This window comes from Leucoraja erinacea, chromosome 5 (assembly GCF_028641065.1).
Source record: "Leucoraja erinacea ecotype New England chromosome 5, Leri_hhj_1, whole genome shotgun sequence".
Lineage (NCBI taxonomy): Eukaryota > Metazoa > Chordata > Chondrichthyes > Rajiformes > Rajidae > Leucoraja > Leucoraja erinaceus.
In genome coordinates, this window is record NC_073381.1 from 87,191,683 (window position 1) to 87,212,140 (window position 20,458).

The window sequence follows — 20,458 nt, forward strand, 5'->3', positions numbered from 1 at the left end:
ATCGGGAATTATCGCGTTTGCTCGCTGAATTTCATCAAAAGTAAGAAATTCAGCGAGCAAACGCGATAATTCCCGATATTTTGGATCTTAAAATCACCACGGCAAATGTCGGCTGTTCACTTCCGCTGTTTTCCACCTTCAGTTCCCTCTTGTAATTACCTTATTTTCTATCTTTTATTTTGCCTGAAAATTTAGGTCGCTGTGCTTCACGGTCACCCCGACTAGCACAGAAATTTTCAGCTAAAAAATCGTCCGTTTTCCATGTTTTTAACGGGTGGGAAAGTGCGTGTTTCCCCATTCACTAACATGTACTGAACTGAGATATGTCCTCCAGTTAAAATTTTCGGTCACGTGAGGGGGGATCTACGCTCATTTGACCTTTGGTGAAATCACCCTATAGTCTTTTTGCTGACTGGATAGCACACAAGTGCTTTTCATTGTGCCTTGCTACACTTGACAAGAATAAATGCAATAAACTAAACCATCCTGCCAAGACATGTTGGCGCATTTGACCCATAACCCTTTCCCATCCACGTACCTGTCCAAATGTATAGTTCCACAAGTATTTTTCCTTGCCTCCACATGAACCTTCTCGACAGGAGATTTTGGGCAAATACCCCAACAATTTATCATTTCCAGCTGGGTTAAAGTGTTGGACCTTTTTGGACCTACAGTCCCTTAGCTCAGGGTGATCACCTAGTTGTACAGCAAGAAAACAGGCCTTTTGGCCTATCGAGTCAGTGCTGACTGTTAAACTCCCATTTACACTAATCTATCTTAATTATAATCACTTTCTTATGGACTCCCCTGGATAAAAGTCTAAAGTTCATCGGTGGGATAAATTGAGTTTGTCTGTTTACCCTGTGACTGCATGGGTTTTCTCTGGATGCTCCGGTTTCCTCCCACACTCAACAGACATACAGTTTTGAAGGTTAATTGGCTTCTGCAAATTGTAAATTGCCCCTGGTGTATAGGACAGTGCTAGTGTGCGGGGTGATCGCTGGTCGGCATGGGATTGAAGGGTCTGTTTCCATGCTGTATCTCAGAATTAAAAGCATGATGGAATTTCATTCCCAATCAAAAGTATTATAATTATATCATTTGTATCATAGTTCCTCATATAAAGATCGAACCTGTGTCTCTGGCGCTGTAAGTAAGCAATTCTAACGCTGCACCACTGTGTCAGGTTTAAGGGGCTGTCCCACTGCGGCAACCTATTCTGCGAGTTTAGCTCCCCCGCTTTCCCTGGCCCCCGCCTTTGCGATGTGTTTGTGTGTGTGTGCGCGGTCGGTCGATCCAGCTCGCGGTTTCAACGCTGACGGTCGATCCAGCTCGAGGTTTTCCAGGCGAATGCCCTCGAGCTTGAAGGTCGAAGACACTCTTCTTAACTCGCAGATTAGGTCGCCGCAGTTATTATTAGTCTCCTCACACTTCCATTAACCACCCCACTCCTTGCATCCCGAAGTAATTTGATGTCATGAAATTATAAATAAGACAAACAGGGTTATTTCATTGAAACTACTGACTGGTCTCTTCAATAATTCTACTTCCTAAGCAAAATCAGACTTTAAATTAACTGGTGTACAGTCAGCTGCTCCATTTGTACAGGCATGTTAATCTATCGGTGCCTTGACGATGCTCATTAATATTTAATAAATTGTTACAAATTCTCAATTGTTAAAACACAGGAGGATTCCAGTAAAATTAGAAGCTACACGCTTGGGATCATTGCTCCAATCACCGGTGAACAGAATGAGTTAAATGGTACACCTCACATTCAATCACAATGATTTAAAGTGTGTAGGAAGGTACTGCAGATGCTGGTTTGTACCGAAGATAGACAGAAAATGCTGGAATAACTCGGTGGGTCAGGCAACATCTCTGGAGAAATGGAATGCGTGACGTTTTGGGTCGGAAATCTTCTTCAGACTGAAAGTAGAGGTATTGGGTGGGTTGCAGCGATGAGGGGGGGTGGGGAAACTGGCGGTGAGAAAAGGCCAGCACAAATAAAGGACGTAAACAGATGGCCTCAGGAAGGGTGGTTCCATTGTTGGCTGGGGAAGGTGTGATAACAGGAGGGATTCAAGGATGTGAACAGCGGAACTGGTGTGAGAACTAGGGTGGGGAAGAAGGGGAGTGCAGGAGTCACTTGAAATTAGAGAAATCAATCTTGTAAACTGCGTAAAATAAATAGGAGGCGCTGTTCCTCCAATTTGCATGTGGCCTCATTCTAACAGTGGAGGAGGCCCAGGACAGAAAGGCCAGTGTGGGAATGGGAAAGGAAATAAGCAAAATAAGCATGTTGTTGGATTAAACCAACAGAACTGGAAGCATCAGTCAGCGATGCAATAATGAGAGGACTTGGCTCTTTGGCTTGGGCAGAAATCCAGGGGGAAATGGATTGTGAGCAATTTTGAGCCCCATATCAGAGGAAGAATGTGCTGGCATTGGAAAGGGTCCAGAAGAGGTTAACGAGATTGATCCCAGGCATAGGTGGGTTAACATACGATGAACATTTGAAGGCACTGGGTCGCTCCTCGCTGGAGTTGAGAAGGGTGAGGTGGGATCACATTGAAATTCACCGAATAGTGAAGTGCCTGGATAGATTGGATGTGGAGAGAATGGTTTCACTAGTCGGAGAGCCAAGAACCAGAGGTCCTCGCCTTAAAATAAAACAATGTTCCTTTAGCTAGAGGGTGGTGAGTCTGTGGAATTCACTGCCACAGATGGCTGCGGAGGGTAAGTAAATTGATATTTATAAGACAGAGATAGATAGATTCTTGATTAGTACGGGTGTCAGGGGTTATGGGGTTAAGGCAGGAGAATAGGGTTAAGAGGGAAAGAAAGATCAACCTTGATTGAATAGCAGAGTAGACTTGATGGGGCAATTGGCCTTATTCTGCTACTATCACTTTAGGACATAAAATTATGAAATGTAATTTCAACAGTGAGAGGAATGAACTGCCTAGTTTAGTTTATAGATACAATGCAGAAACAGGCACCTCGGCCCACCAAGTCCTCGCCGACCTGCCATCTCCGCACACTAGCACTATCCTACACACTCTAGGGACAATTTACACTTTTACCAAAGCCATTTAACCTACAAACCTGCACGTCTTTGGGGTGTGGGAGGAAGCCAGAGCACCCGGAGAAAACCCACGTGGTCACAGGGAGAATATACAAACTCCGTACAGACGGCACCAGTAGTTGGAATCGAACATGGGTCTCTGGCGCTGTGTGGCAGCAACTCTACCGCTGAGCCACTGTGCTGCCACTCCAATTAACTAGTTGCTAATTGTGGCCATTAATAACTCTTACCTTGGCAGAATGGAACTGCAGAGTCCCACTGGTACAAGCCATTGGGAAACCGTCGACAGGTAGCGTTACTGTGACCGACCAGCCGGTACCCTGCTTTACAGTAGAACTGCACCACGCTGTGGAGTGTGCCTGTCGTCCTGTTCACAACTCCACCGTTCAATGGGACACTGTCCACGCTGCAGTAGGAAGCTGGAAGCACAAAACACAATGGATTTTCAATTCAGCTTCTGCACACATTCCCAGGGCGTCCGGATGAGTGGAGATCCACAGTCCGGAAATGCGAAACGACAGAGAAATCACACAAATTTTCAACTGTAACTTTGAACTATTCCTGCCTTTCCAATGCTGATTGACTCATTGTGAGTTTCCCGTGTAACAAGTAAGACTGCCATACTCTGCTGCAAGATGGTGCAGCGTCCGGCTGATGAGGTGATGTTTAATGTGTTCCCTTTCACGTCAGTGCGGCCTGAATTCCTAGGCTCCCTCTCACACTCTGGGGCATCAGGTCGACTCCGCCATTCAATCATGGCTGATATACATTGCATTCAGAAAGTATTCAGACCCCTTCACTTTTCCACATTTTGTTACGTACTCGAAAATTGATTACATTTTTTTTTTGTCATCAATTTACACATAATACCCCATAATAAAAAAACGAAAACAGGCGTTTAGAAATTTTTGCAAAGTAATTAAAAAGAAATAACTGAAATATCACATTTACATAAATATTCAGACCCTTTACTCAGTACTTTGTTGAGGCACCTTTAGCAGCGATTACAGCCTCAAGTGTTCTTGGGTATGATGCTACCAGCTGGGCACACCTGTATTTGGGTAATTTCTCCCATTCTTCTCTCATGATCGTTTCAAGCTCTGTCAGGTTGGATGGGGAGGGTCGATGCACAGCTATTTTCAGGTCCCGCCAGAGATGTTCGATCGGGTTCAAGTCCGGGCTCTGGCTGGGCCACTCAAGGACATTCACAGATTGTCACAAAGCCACTCCTGCGTTGTCTTGGCTGTGTGCTTAGGGTCTTTGTCCTGTTGGGAGGTGAACCTCTGCCCCCACAGCATGATGCTGCCACCACTATGCGTCACCGTGGGTATGGTATTGGCCAGGTGATGAGCAGTGCCAGGTTTCCTCCAGACATGACACTTGGCATTCAGGCCAAAGAGTTCAATCTTAGTTTCATCAGACCAGAGAATCTTGTTTCTCATGCCTTTTGGCAAACTCCAAGCGGGCTGTCATGTGCCTTTTACTGAGGAGTGGCTTCCGTCTGGCCACTCTACCATAAAGGCCTGATTGGTGGTGCTGCAGATATAGTTACCCTTCTGGAAGGTTCTCCCATCTCCACAGAGGAACTCTGTTGCTCTGTCAGAGTGACTATCGGGTTCTTGGTCAACTCCCTGACCAAGGCCCTTCTCCCCCGATTGCTCAGTTTGGCCGGGCGGCCAGCTCTATGAAGAGTCCTGGTTGTTCCAAAGTTCGATTTAAGAATGACAGAGGCCACTGTGCTCTTCGGGACCAGCAATGCTGCATAAATTGTTTTATACCCTTCCCCAGATCTGTGTCTCGACACAATCCTGTCTCGGAGGTCTATGGACAATTCCTTCGTCTTCATGGCTTGGTGTTTGCTCTGACATGCACTGTCAACTGTGGGACCTTATATAGACAGGTGTGTGCCTTTCCAAATCATGTCCAATCAATTTAATTTACCACTGGTGGACACCAATAAAGTTGTAGAAACATCTCAAGGACAATCAATGGAAACAGGATGAACCAAAGCTCAATTTTGAATGTCCTAGCTAAGGGTCTGAATACTTATGTAAATGTGATATTTCAGTTATTTATTTTTAATTACTTTGCAAAAATTTCTAAACATCTGTTTTCACTTCTTAATTCTGGAGTATTGTGTGTAGATTGATGATTAAAAAAATGAATTTAATCAAATTTAAAATAAGGCTGTAACACAACATGTGGAAAAAGTAAAGGGTTCTGAAAACTTTCTGAATGCACTGTATCTCTCCCTCCTAACCCCATTCTCCTGCCTTCTCCCCATAACCTCTAACACCTGTACTAATCAACTCATTTTAAACGATTAGAGACCTCATTCCCTCCCCACCTTTAACCCATTGGTGCCCAAATTCCCTCCCTCCTTTTCACACACTGGGGCCCCAGTTTCCTCCCTCCTTCCCTTTCACACACTGGGACCACAGCTTCCACATTCCCTTTCAACTTATTCCATTCACTGGAAAATTTATTCCATACCATGTCATGTATAAAATAAAAAATGAATTGAAGTTGTGCTGGGGTGTTAATGAGCGTAACAGCCAATCATCTGGAAAATGCATGCAACTCAAGACCAGCTTGTTCTGGATGACTGGAGTTTTACTGTAAACTCCCCTGAAGAAAGTAAGACAGGTCGGAAGAAGGGTCCCCACCTGAAATATCACCTATCCACGTTCTCCAGAGATGCTGCCTGACTCGCTGAGTTACTCCAGCACTCTGAGACTAATTTTGGCTTGCTTATGCATGGTCATCATCATTATTATTTACTGCTTCTGTGACAATGAGTTAATCACTCAGCAGCTGTTACTCCTCTAGCTTCTGCTATTTTCGTCTCTTGTCATTCTCCCGGGGTCCATTCCAATGCACAAATGGCCTCTCAGCGACTCATTTTCAGATGGCTGTAACATTTGTTCGAATCCGAAGAGGAAGCTAAGTGCCGCATTAACTACCAAAGTAGCTCATCAGTGGGTGTTCATTATTTTCCAAATTAAAAAAAGTTCTCAGGTTAACAGAGTGGTCCGCAGCAGGAATAAACTCTCTGATGGACATACAATGGACTCATTGCAGGCAACTGGAAGCCTGATCATGATAACATTGTTTTGCGTTGCGATGGACTGAATAAGCCTCATTATCACTAACAATCCACATTAACATTTAACTGCAGAACACTGAATTATCCGCCTGGGAAGGTCTCATTGGACAAGAGCACAAACAATAGACGCTAAAGATTTGAAATAAGAACAGAATGCACTGGAAGCCCTCGTCATCTGTGGAGTGAACACTTCATCCTTAACCACCCTTCAACACTGGGTCGGCATGGTAGCGCAGCGCCAGAAGAGCTGCCTCACAGCGCCAGAGACCCGGCTTCGATCCTGACCAAGGGTGCGGAGTTTATAGATTCTCCTTGTGACTGTGTGGGTTTTCCCCGGGTGCTCTGTTTCCTCCGGCACTCCAAAGACATGCTGATTTGCAGGTTAATTGGCTTGGTATAATTGTAAGATGTTCCTAGTGTCTAGGACAGTATTAGTGTGCGGGTGATTGCTGGTCGGCACAGACTCGTTGGGCCGAAGAGCCTGCTTCCATGCTGTGAATCTAAATCTAAACTAAACTAAACTAAGCTAAATTAAACTAAACTTCAAGTGGATGATCGTTAACCAGGACTGGGGAAAAGTCAAGGTGATCAGGTTTTCAAATGGCAAGGTAGAAGGGAGGGGCGAACTGAAGGCGACAATACGATAGGTAGAAGTAATTACCGGTCCACCACCGATTTTCCAGCACCAGGTGGACCGGGACCCCCTTTAATTCGGACAAATTTACAAGAGCACTTGAAATCCTCCCGAAAATGCGGAGCCAAGGCCGGGTGAAGCGACCGATCTCGACCTCATCGAGATTTCCGCAGCTGATCGGCGGGTCGAATTTTCTCCTGCGGCCCGGGCTCTGGAACTCCGGCCTGGCCGGAACCGGCAGAACCGTTCCCATGTCCGAGTTCCGTGGCCGACTTTGCAACCCCCCCCATCCGAGGTCGTTGCCTCTGTTGGTCCAGCATAACAAATAATCCAGAAAGGCTCTGGGACCAACAGGTGTCAGAAAATCAGTGGCAGGCAAAACTGGTGAAAGAAGTTGAAGGTGAATGGCATTGAAGTAAGGACAAGGAATCCAACAAACATTCAGCTGAAAAGATGTAATGAAAAGAGATACACAGCTCAGGAACAAGCCCTTCAGCCCATAGTGTCTGTGCCAAGCATCACATACTTTGCTCAAAACCACTGACACGGGTTGAACCCTAACCCACTCTATTTTCGAGACATTCCCACGAACTACCTCCAGTCTCTACCACAGAGTCACAGAGAGTCATAGAGCCAGTCAGCACAGAAGCAGGTCCATCAGCCACTGTGTCCGTGCCACAGTGGTATCATCTGTATCAGTTGCATTAGAGATACAGCATGGAAACTGGACCTTCGGCCCAACGGGTCCATGCCGACCAGCAATCCCCGTACACTAACATCATCCAACACAACAGGGACAATTAACAACCCACTGAAGCCAAATATCCTATAAACCCACACGTCTTTGGGACATGGGAGGAAACCGGAGCAGCCAGAGAAAACCCAGGGAGAACGTACAAGCTCCGTACAGACAGCACCCATAGTCAGGATTGAACCCAGGTCACTGGCATTGTAAGGCAGCAACTCTACCACTGCGCTACTGTGCCGCCCTTTATCCATCTAGGCTTTGATCCACCCTCACTGCTTGTTTTTCCAAACTTTCTTCCCCGGACTACAAGCAATCTGAGGAAGTGTCCTGACCTGAAACTTCACCTATCCATTCCCTCCTCAGACGCTGCCTGTCCCACTGAATTCCAAAAGCATGATTATGGTTTGCAATAAACCTACCCCCAGCCCCCTCTAACTTAAGCCAATTTTCAGTTGAGCACTTTTTTCTATTTTCAGTGGCTGTGCTAACTCACTTCTCAGCCAGTATATATTATTTTATTCAGGAATTAATATGATGGCGGTACTGTGTGGTGCAGCGGTAAAGTTACTGCCTCACAGCACCAGAGACCTGGTTTCAATCATGACTCCGAGTGCAGTCTATACGTTCTCCCTGTGACCCCGTGGGTTTTCTCCAAGTGCCCCGGTTCCCTCCCACACTCCAAAGATGTACAAGTTTGTATGCAAATTGGCTTGGTTAAATAATAAATTGTCCCTAATATGTGTAGGGTAGTGTTTGTGTGAAAGGATCGCTGGTCAGCACAGACTCATTGGGCTGAAGGGCCTGCGTTCGTGCTGCATCTATAAAATTGATAAAAGCAAAATCAATATGATGGTCAACATCATAAGTATTTTGAAAAGCTGACCAATTTTGATATTGCTCGACACATTTTATTGCAAGGAAATACAAACTGGGGTTGAGTGAGAAGATGTATATTGTTATGAAGTTATTATAAAAAGTTATACACTTTGCGAAGAACCGCTTTAAGATTACCAAGTAGATGTAGTTAGCCATTGTGACAGGATGAAAACATTGTCCTAGAAATTAAATTGGGCATGAAAATACTGTATGTGGTAAAACGATGCTACGCCAACGTGCTAATTCCGTGTGTGCATGATAACTGCGAGCCTCATGCAAAGATTCAAGTGGTGCCAATTGTGCCATTTTCCCCATCGGTACACATGAATCACGAGCAATTTATATAGTTCTCCTGCATTACTTCACACCGTGCCTGCATCTCTGGAAGGAGGCAATTTCAGTCATGACTGGGCAACACAGAAGCGCAGCGGTAGAGTTGCTGCCTCACGGCACCAGTGACCCGGTTTCCCTGGGTGCTGTCTGTGACCGTGGAGGTTTGCTCCGGTGCTCCAGTTTCTTCCCACACTCCAAGGACGTACAGGTTTGTAGGTTAATTGGCTTCTTTAGACTTTAGAGATACAGCGCGGTAACAAGCCCTTCGGGCCACCGAGACCGCACCGACCAGCGATCACCCCGTACACTAACACTATCCTACGCCTTAGGTGACTATTTACTATTTTACCAAAGCCAATTAACCTATAAACCTGTACGTCTTTGGAATGTGGAAGGCAGAAAACCCATGCAGAGAAAGCCCACGCGGTTACAGGGAGAACACACAAACACCACACGGGCAGCATCTGTAGTCAGGATCGAACCCGAGTCTCTGGCGGTGCGAGGCAGCAACTCTACCGCTGTGCCACTGTGAATTGTAAATTGTCCCAAGTGTGTTGGGTAGTGTTAGTAGATCGCTGGTCGGCATGGACTTGGTGGGCCGAAGTGCCTGTTTCTGCGCTGTATCTCTAAAGTCTAAAATCAAAAGTCTAAAGAACGCATGTCATTGGGCAATTAGGGAAGTATGCTGGGTGATGATGTAAGCTGAAGCTGACCTCAACATCCTGGATGAGGTGATGGACAACTAGTGAGATGTTTTGCTTGACTAACAATGGGGGAACCGGCAATGAGCGGGCAGTGGTAGTTCAAGTCTATCGTCACCTGCACAAGCACTGTGAGGCACAGAACAATGAAAGATCTTGCTCACAGCCACATCACAGGTGCATAGCATAGACAAACTTTCAGACAGATGGAACTGCAGATGCTGGTTTAAACGGAAGATAGACACAAAAAACTGGAGTAACGCAGCAGGACAGGCAGCATATCTGGCGATAAGGAAAGGGTGACGTTTCTGATCAAGATCAAATTCTTTCTTCTCCCCTCTCCCATCGGGCAACAGGTACAGAAGTGTGAAAACGCACACCTCCAGAATCAGGGACAATTTCTTCTCAGCTGTTATCAGGCAACTGAATCATTCTATAACCAACTGGAGAGCGGTCCTGAGTTACCATCCACCTCATGGGAGACCCGGCAGATCCGTTCCCAAAATTAAACCAAAATAAACTGCAGGAGGATGAGGGGTGATCTTATGAAGGTATATAAGACCATGAGGGGAATAGATAGCGTAAATGCACAGTCTTTTGCCCAGAATAGGGGAATCGAGAACCAAAGGGCAAAGGTTTGTGAGGGGGAAAAGATTTAATAGGAATTGAATTGAATACATTTTATTAGCCAAGTATGGATACATACAAGGAATTTGCCTTGGTGCTTTGCTCGCAAGTAACACACGATATATAGTAGACAATTGTATAAAACTGTTTTTATATCTGGCTGTGGCGGCTTTGACAGTCTAGAGTCGCCTCAAAGAGTTTGTGGCCAGGGTGAGAGGGGTCAGTGATGATCTTACCCGCTAGCAACCTGGCCTTGCAGTGTACAGTTCATCAATGGGATGAGATGGGAAGGTTGCAGCCACCAACCTTCTCAGCTGATGGAATGATGCGCTGCAGCCTCCGGATGTCGTGCTTGGTGGCTGAGCCAACCCAGACCATGATGGAGAAGGTGAGAACAGATTCTACGATGGCCGTGTAGAATTGGACCATCATTGCCTGTGGCAGATTGTGTTTCCTCAGCTGCCGCAGGAAGTATATCCTCTGTTGGGCCTTTCTGACTGTGGAGTCGATGGTGGACCCCCATTTAAGGTCCCTGAAGATGATGGTTCCCAGGAACTTAAACAACTCCACATGTGGTGTTTTTGATGGTGAGTGGGGGGAGGGAAGGGGGAGCTCTCCTAAAGTCGACAATCAATTCCACTGATGCAACGTTTTTTACACAAAAGGTGGTAGATATATGGAATGAGCTGCCAGAGGAGATAGTTGATGCAGATATTACAATGTTTAAGAAATATTTTGGACAGGTACATGAATAGGACAGGTTTAGAGCAATATGGGCCAAATACAGGCAGCTGGGACAAGTGTAGATGGGACATGTTGGTCGGTGTGGAAAAGTTTGGCCGAGGGACCTGTTTCCATGCTGTATGACTCTATAAATCCAGTTGAGGCGGCTTAAACATCATGTTGGAAGAAGCAGCTCAGTAATTATATGAGGCATTGGTTTGAATCGCAAGATACAGCTGGCTGGAGTGAAGATAAGATTGTGGAGGTTGGAATACATTGGAGATTAGAAGAATTGATCATAACAGAAGCAGAAACAGAACAGAAAGAGAAGACCATAAATAGGAGCACCCGAAGTGAGGGAAGGTCTCGCAGAGAGCATTGCGGCCTATGGTTTAGTTTATAATTTTGAGATACAGTGCGGAAACAGGCTCTTCGGCCCACTGAATCCGTGCCGACCAGCGATCGCCCCTCACACTTGCACTATCCTGCACACCAGGGACAATTTACAAGTTACAGAAGCCAATTAACCTACAAACCTGCACGTCTTTGGAGTGTGGGAGGAAACGGTGCACCCAGAGAAAGCCCACGTGGTCACATGAGAGAACATGCTAATGCCATACAGACAGCACCCGTAGTCAGGATCGAACCCGGATCACTGGCGCTGTAAAGCAGCAACTCTACCGCTGCGCCACCATACTGCCCTGAATTGTTGAATTGTCTTTATGCCATAGTTTCCTCAGATAACATAAACAATTTCACGACAAGTGAATAAATAATAACAATTTGATTGCTAATTGGGTGCCTTATTTAATTGTTGTACCATTAGTCAGTCATGCTGAGGGTTCTGTTAAAAATGTATTTGTGGACTGGTGGACATCAGCATACCAGCACTCAGCCAGCTCTCTCAAGACATAGGTCAGAGGATCATAGAGTTATACAGCGTGGAAACATCCTCTTCTGCCCAACTTGCCCTCGCCAAACAACATGTCCCATCTACACTGGTCCCATCTGCCTGCATTTGACCCATAATCCTATAAGTGTATCTGTCCAAATGTTTTTTAAGCATTGCGATAGTCCCTACCTCAACTACCTCCTCTGACAGCTCATTCCATACACCCACCACCCTTTATGTAGAAAGGTTACCCCTTGGGTTTCTATCAAATCTTATTCCCCTCACCTAAACCTATGTCCTCTGGTTCTTGATTCCTCGACTCCAGGCAAAAGACTCTGTGCATTTACCCGATCTATTCCTCTCATGATTTTGTACACCTCTATACAATCATGCCTCATCCTCCAGCATTCCAAGGAATAAAGTCCTAGCCTACTCAACCTCTCCCTATAGCTCAGGAGCTCTTGTCCCGGCAACATCCTCGTTGATCTCCTTGCACCCTTTCCAGCTTGGCAATATCTTTCCTATAACATGGTGACCAAAACGTAGCATAATTTCATGTCAGAGGAGTAGAATTAGACCCTTCGGCCCATCTAACCTACTGCCATTCAATCGTACAATCAAAGATAATATGTTGAAAATCATTTATTCAGGCATGTTGTAGACATTTGTGCTGAAACACTCCATTCAACATCTTTACTGTCACTAGTGGAAATAGATGCACACTTATGAATTTAGAAGAGTATTTCTCTTTTCATAAAATTTTCAACAATACCGTACAAAACCGCTGCAATGTTTGAAAAGGGTTGCGTGAAAGAGTTGTAGATCACACAATGCCCCTCACATTTCACTTTAGCTGAATATCCGTGTGCAGGAGAGATAGGATAATTTATAAGAGCAGAGACTTACAGTCTTTGCAAATGTTTCCAATGAAGGATACTACATGAGAACCAGCACAACTGTTTGTCTCAAGAGGGAAGCAAGCCCTCCAACTGTTTGGTGATATTTGGAAACAGCTTTCATTAATTCAACTCTAACATTACAGCACTTCTGCATAAAGGTCAGTCAGGCCTATTGCATCTCAAGCTCGTACAGAAACCTTCACACATACTCTGAGTGATCTTTATGGGTCTTTAAGGGGGGGGGGGGGGTGATAGCTGATAGTGCTAGTGTGCGGGGATGTGCGGACTCGGTGGGCCGAAGGACCTGTTTCCGCGCTGTATCTCCAAACTAAACAATCATTGTTATGTAAGGTTTGTTATATTAGCTGTGAGCAGTGTCAGCATTCTGCACAGTAGGTGATTGAAAACAATCTGCACCCCTTACTCAGCATAACAGTAGTAGTTGCCTCCAATACTATTTTCCGCATGTTGACTCAATATCAATAGATTTTTCGATATAGTGCAATTAGAGCTGTCCGTGGCCACAAAACGGTGCTGAGGATGGGAAATTACCAGAAAGGTAAGTCATAAAAGATACATAAAACTGTATTTGAGTGACTGCTCAGATGTATGCTAGTTGCATTAAAAGTTCATGGCTTTGAATATGAGTCGTAGAACATAGAAGATAGACACAAAATGCTGGAGTAACTCAGCAGGACAGGCAGCGTCTCTGGAGAGAAGGAATGGGTGACATCTGGATTATTCAGCCTGAAGAAGGGTCTCGACCATTCCTTCTCTCCAGAGATGCTGCCTGTCCCGCTGAGTTATCCCAGCATTTCTGTCTATCTTTGGCTTAAACCAGTATCTGCCGTTCCCTCCTACACGTACAATAGTCCAGCATGGGAACAGGCCGTTTGGCCCACAATGATTGTGCCATGATGCCGTTAAACCGCTTGTTCGTGATCCATATCCATCTAGTCTCTGCACTTCCATGTGCCTATCTGAAAGCCTCTTGAATGGCACTATTGTATCTGCCTCCACCCCCATCTCTGGCAATGCGTTCCAGGCCTCCAACACAAACTATATAAAAACAAAAACTTGCCCCGCACATCTCCATTAAATTTTTCCCCCTCTCACCCTATAGCTAAGACTTCTAGTGTTGAACATTTCCACTCTGGGGAATAGATTCTGACTGTCTACCCTATCCATGCTTCTGATAATTTTATCTACATCCATCAACCTCTGACATTCCAGAGAAAACTATCCAAGTTCATCCAAAAATAGACAAAATGCTGGAGTAACTCAGTAACAAGCAGCAGGTTGAGACCCTTCTACAGTCCAGTTTATCCAACCTCTCCAATCCAGTTAAAAGCATGTACAGAGTTGAAGCTCGTGATATAGAATGGGAGACTTGGAAGAATCTTAAGGTCATCATTTAATTAGAGGAGAACCTTTATGGGCCTGTCCAACTTATGCAACTTTTTCGGCGACATAGGTCGTTGCAGGTCACCGAAAATTTTCAACATGTTGAAAATTCAGTGGTGACCAGAACAAGGCACGATTCTTTGGGCGACTACTCACGATCATACAGGCTTCACCCCGTGACATGTCGCCAGGATGTCGCCTGTATGGTTGTGAGTAGTCTCCTCAGTCACCCAAAGAGTCGTAGCGTCTTTTTGGTCACCGCTGAATTTTCAACATGTTGTAATTTCTCAGCGACCTGCAATGACCCGAGTACCGGCAGTCGCCGATAAAGTCGCATAAGTGGGACAGGCCCATTAGGTTGAATGTCAAATTATCTTGCACGCTGGGGAGTTGTGCTAAATCTCAAACCCATTTTAAAGAGCAGCACGGTGGCGCAGCGGTAGAGCTGCTGCCTTACAGCACTAGAAACCTGGGTTCGATCCTGACTACGGGTGCTGTCTGTACGAAGTTTGTACGTTCTCCCTGTGACTGCGTGGTTTTCTCCGGGTGCTCGGCTTTCTTTTCCAAAGACATGCAGGTTTGTAGGTTAGTTGGCTTTTGTAAATTGTCCCCAGTGTGTAGGATAATGCTTGTGTGCGGATGATCATTGGTCAGCGGTGGGTGAAAGGGCATGTTTCTACGTTGTATAATCCCTAAACTGAGCTAATGTGAATCAGCCTCAGCGGGTCAGGGATTGGAAACAGGTTAAAACCAGGTTTTACCACGTCCCCAATCTCTGTCGTGTCGTTTGGTTGTGTAAATGTGCATGCATGAGATGTTTCGATGGGAAAATTTCACCTGGTGGCCAAGTATTACTTTCAAAACAATCTCTTTTATTACAGATTGGCAAACTTTGGAGGCATATGTCCGAGGATAGGCTCTCGACTCGAAGAAGGGTCTTGACCCGAAACGTCACCCATTCCTTCTTTTCAGAGATGCTCTCTGACCCGCAGTTACTCCAGTATTTTGTGTCTACCTTTGGTTTAAACCAGCATCTGCAGTTCCTTCCTGCACACTCTTACATAAAAAGCAGCCATCACTTTTTATACCATGCCTTATCTACATTTCCCCTTCCCTGGATGTAGATTTTATATATTTTATAAAATGTAGATTTTATACCACCCCTGTGAGATAGGGCTCTTAAAAATAGCGGAGTCAAGGGATACGGGGATAAGACATGATCAGGGTACTGATTGGGGACGATCAGTCATGATCACAGTGAATGGCGGTAATGGCTCGAAGGGCCGAATGGCCTACTTCTCCACTTATTGTCTATTGTCTATTGAAGTATTGGACTGGTTGTTTGGCAATATCTAGGCATGGGCATTTTATTTGCAACTGGTACCTGAGACTGGTCAAATCCAGTTTCAACCAGGTTTCAGTGAGGCCCCTCACCCAGGGTTGAGGATCATCTTACAACTTAGCTGAACAGATAAATCTATTTACTACCTCACTGACACCATGTTGGCCTCTTTAGCCTTCACGTTTCCCCAGTATGTATGCTCTTGGTTTTAACAGATTTCAAGCTACTCATCTTCCTTATCATTTTCAGAATGTCCTACAGCATCACCTGCTCTGTTTTAACCTAGTTTCATTTTGTCTCCTTTGTCGTACCATCTCACCCCTATCCGCAACTCTAGCTTGGAGACTGTAACCAACTCCACTCCTCACCTGGTTTTGGGGAAGGGAGCAGTGGCCACAAAAACCTTCACTACTTTCTTTAGACTGTAGACTTTAGAGATACAACGTGTAAACAGACCCTTCAGCCCATTGAGTCATTGACGACCAGCGATCACCCCGTACACAAGCACTATCCTACACTCTCGGGACAATTTACAATTTTACAAAGTCAATTCTTCATGTATTATCTTTCTGCTATTTGGTTAGCATGCCACAAATGTTTTTTCACTGTACCGCGGTGCACATGACAATAAGCCAAACGTAATTAACCTACAAACCCCACGTCTTTGTAATGATGGAGGAAACCGGAGCACCCGTAGAAAACCCACATGGTCAAGGGGAGAACGTACAAACTATGTACAGACAGCACCCGTAGTCAGGATCGAACCGGGTTCTCTGGTGCTGTAAAGCAGCAACTCTATCGCTGCGCCACCGTGCAGCCCAACAACAGCTGTACCAAGGAAGCTGCGCATGATAATGTTTTTCAGCCTGTTACACTCAGAAGCTGCGGTGACTGTAGGGAATGGGTAGAAGACCAGACGCCTCGCATCAGACTGAGTGGGCTCACAGCCTGACGTCGAGGCTCATTTACCCTGCCGTTTTTAACTGCAATGACCTCGCTTTGGCAAGCAACAGGTACCAGACAAACCACTGGCCAGCAATGTTGCTTCTTGCGACAATTCCTACAGCTGTGTCCACCATCGATTTTCCGGCACCCTTGGTTACAAAGCCTTGCCGTGTTATCTGTTTTGCCGGACCAACAGAGGTCACGGTCTTGGGAAGGGGGGGGAGGGGGAAGCAAAGGTACTGGCCCGCAAAGTCGGCCGCGGAAGTCGGCTATGGGAACAAATCTGGTGGAGTTCCAGCGCACCAGCCAAAGGGCGGGAAATTTGACACGCTGATCGGCTGCTGAAGTCCCAATGAGGTCTGGATCAGCCACCTCACCCGGCCAAGGCACCACATTTTCAGGGGGACTTTCGTCGGGGGGGGGGGGGGGAGGAATTTTGTCGGGATGAAATGGGGGACCGGACCACCAGTTGCCGAAAAATCACTGGTGGACCTATATTGTGTAACTCAAACTAGAATCACAGATGAAAATGGCAGGTCAGTACCTGAGTATCGGATCTTGAATCCCCTTTTGCTCGTCGCATGATCTGTTGACCAACGTAAATGCACTTGCCTTCCTGTGCTGGTGAAGTTCATTTTCCCTGTGTGATTTCCACTCAGAGCAACCAGCACTCGGTTTTGACCCGTCGGCCCTGTTAGATACATCACAAGAAGAAATGATTTTTAGTTTAGTTTATTTTCGAGATACAGTGCTGAAACAGGCCTTTCAGCCCACCGAGTCCACATCAACAAACAACCCCCATACACTAGCACTATCCTACACACTAGGGACAATTTACAATTTTTACTGCAGCCAATTAATCTACAAACCTGTATGTCTTTGGAATGTGGGAGGAAACCTGAACACCAGGGAAATCCCATTTGTGGTCCAAGTCAATAGCTACTGAGCAGAGCAACACTAGAAAGACTGGTAAAGAAGGAATGTAATAAGCTTGCCTTCTTTGGTTGGAGCATGCAACATAAGTGTCAGGACATCGTGTTGTAATTTTCTAAACTTTGGTTAGGATGCACCAAAAGTACTGCGTACAGTTCTAGCTAACCCATTACAAGAAGGATGTGATGGATCTGAAGAGGGTGCAGAAGATGTTTACCAGGATGATGCTTGGATTGGAGGATGTTAGCTATAAACTTTAGAATTTATAGATAGAGTGCGGAAACAGGCCCTTCATCCCAGTGAGTCAATGCCATCCAGCGATCACTCCGTACACTAACCTAAACACACCAGGGCCACTTTTACAACTTAATTAAAAAGAAGCCAATTAACCTACATACCTGTACATCTTTAGAGCAAGGGAGGAAACCGGAGCACCCGGAAAAAACCCACGCTGTCACGGGGAGAATGTACAAACTCTGTACAGACAGCACCTGTGGTCAGCATCGACCATGGGTCTCTGGCACTGCGCCACTGTGCCGCCCCAAAGTTGACCAAATTTGGATTGTTTTCTGTGGAACATCGCAGGTGGAGGGGAGACTTGATAGAAGTACATATGACTATGAGAGGCAAAGATAGGGTGGACAGTCCAAACCCTTTTTCCCCAGTGTGGGAATGTCAAAGATCAGAGAGCATACAGTAGCGTTAACGTCACAGTAGGAAGGTTTAAAGGAGATGTGAGGAGCAAGTTCTTTACACAAATAGTGGTGGGTGCCTGCTATGCATTGCCAAGTGGAAGCAAATATGTTAGTGGCATTTAAGAAACATTAAAAAAAGGCACATGAATATTGTGTGTATATATATATATTCAATGGTATATGGACACACTGATCTGTTCTGTATTTATTTATGCCTGCAATATTCTGTTGTGCTGAAGCAAAGCAAGAATGTCATTGTCCTATCTGGGACACATGACAATAAACTCTCTTGAATCTTGAGGAATATGGATCACATGAAACAGAATTAAAGGGCGCTCTTTTAGAAAGGAGGTCAGGAGGAACTGTTTTAGTCAGAGGGTAGTTAATCTGTGGAACTCATTGCCACAGAGGGCTGCGGAGGCTAAGTCAGTGGCTATTTTTAAGGCAGAGATGGACAAATTCTTCATTAGAACGGTGTCAAGGGTTATGGGGAGAAGGCAGGAAAGTGGGATTAGGAGGCAGAGATCAGCCGTGATTGAATGGCGAAGTAGACTAGATGGGCCGAATGGCCTAATTCTACTCCTATATCTTGTGAATTTGTGCTTAGATAGTTGGGGATGAGTTTAACTTGGCATCATGTTTGGCACAGACAATGTGGACTCTATTCCTGTGCTGCACTGTTCTAAGCGTAGTGTTCCATGTAACCAAGTCGAGGTGACAGTCTACATTTTGCACAGATCAACACAATGGGGATATCCGGGGGAGTGTTTTCCTAAACTATACATGCAAAGAGTGTGATGCCTGTTTCTAGTCGATGCTCATCCCACTTTTCATTACTCTGGCATTATAATTAATAGTAAGATTAAACGAGTACTTACCAGTACGAAGTTTGATCTGTATTTTATGAGGAGTTACGGTGAGGGATTAAGTGAAGACCCCAGCTCCAGTGCGCATGCGGCATACTTCGAAGCAGCGGTGTGAAATCACAGAATAGACACAATATTTGAAGTAAGATAGTAAAGATCACGAGACATCAGTTTATTAGCTTGATCTGTATAATGAGGGTGGGAGCGGCGGGCACTTAATCCCTCACCGTAACTCCTCATAAAATACAGATCAAACTTCGTACTGGTAAGTACTCGTTTAATCTTACTATTTTACTTCGGAGTCACGTGAGTGATTCCGTGAAGACTTCAAAGGTCTGTGATTTCAAACCGTGTAACAGTTTTTATTTCACTCGCTGCCGAAGTTTATGAGGGAGGAAGTGTTATCGTAATCAACCAGTGGATCTGCTTTCAAAAGAAACAGAAAGGTATTTGTTAACAATAACAACATAAAAGAGCTCCTCTGAGCTTAAATTAATATTGCAGTTTGTAATATTCTCCTGCAATTAAATCAGGTTTATCAACGGTTTATAATAAAAAATGTTCTGAACGCGGTTCCCTTGACCATTCTGCTGTATTGAAAATGTGGTCAACCGGGATGTCCATTCGTTCAGCCGCTGATATCAATGCTGCCCTAGTGGAATGGGATTAAATGTATTATTATCTATTCCGGCAGCTTTCAGTACCTGTTTGAGCCACCTTGGAGTGGTTTGGCTCGTACCCCGTTTTGGGTTACTGTGGTTGACCCATAGGCTTTCCTCTCCCTCTAAGATAGTGGGTTGTGTCTATATATAGTAGTAGATGGGTCACCACACTCAACCTGGACTCTGGTGGGTAGGCCCGGAATCCCACCAGTGAATCGGGCGTTCCTGGTCCATATAGCCATATAACGACTACAGCACGGAAAACACAGGCGATCTCGACCCTGCTAGTTCGTGCCGAATCCATATACCTGCGAGTTAGATTTTACCAGACCTAAATATGAACTTGATGCGTCTGGGGTAATCACCATGTATCCAGTCTAGTTTATGGAGTGACCGGACTCTTTGAGCGTGTACGAGAGCCATAAGCATGAGCCTTTTTTAAAACATAGATTAAGCAAGCTGAGGGATCTGGCTGGTGCCATTCTCTGAGGTATGTCAATATCACACCAATATCCCATACATGGGTATATACCTGGGTGTTTGGGGCTTATATTATAGTTGCCCTTCATAAGTTTACCTTCAGTGGATGGGATCCCATGCTCTGCTGACATGCGGTTTTAGATAAGCAGATAATGCGCTCCATGCTGTATTTACGGCACTGTAACTCACCTTTTAGTCATGGTGTAGATGTTCCAGGAACTCCAATACATCAGTGGTTGAATAGTTCGTTGTCCCTGCGTCGTGGCAGTATTTTACCCATGTTAGCTTTTAGTGACTGTTCGCAGGGATGCCGACATGGTGGTAATGGTTCCTTTGGATAATCCCAGTCCCTGGTAAGGTCTATTCAAAACCTGCACCCAGGAGTTTGATGTTTCCCTGGCATGGGTGGCTTATGCCTGATACTGGGTTGAGTCAGCAACCATGGTCCACTAGGGAAATCCATAGGTGACTCGCCCACCGTGTTGTGATGAACTGGGAACCATG

The 20,458-nt window shown here is 45.4% G+C and overlaps 1 protein-coding gene across 1 annotated transcript in view; it reads right to left on the minus strand.

Moving 5' to 3' along the window:
- Positions 1-20,458, minus strand: part of LOC129697526 (CUB and sushi domain-containing protein 1-like) — a 512,171-nt gene that overhangs the window by 184,557 nt on the left and 307,156 nt on the right. Inside the window, exons 34-35 of the mRNA XM_055636177.1 lie at positions 16,863-17,009; positions 3,319-3,507 (exon numbers count right to left, since the gene is read on the minus strand). Of these exons, the coding sequence (XP_055492152.1) occupies positions 3,319-3,507; positions 16,863-17,009 (336 nt within the window). The remainder of the gene's footprint in view (positions 1-3,318; positions 3,508-16,862; positions 17,010-20,458) is intronic.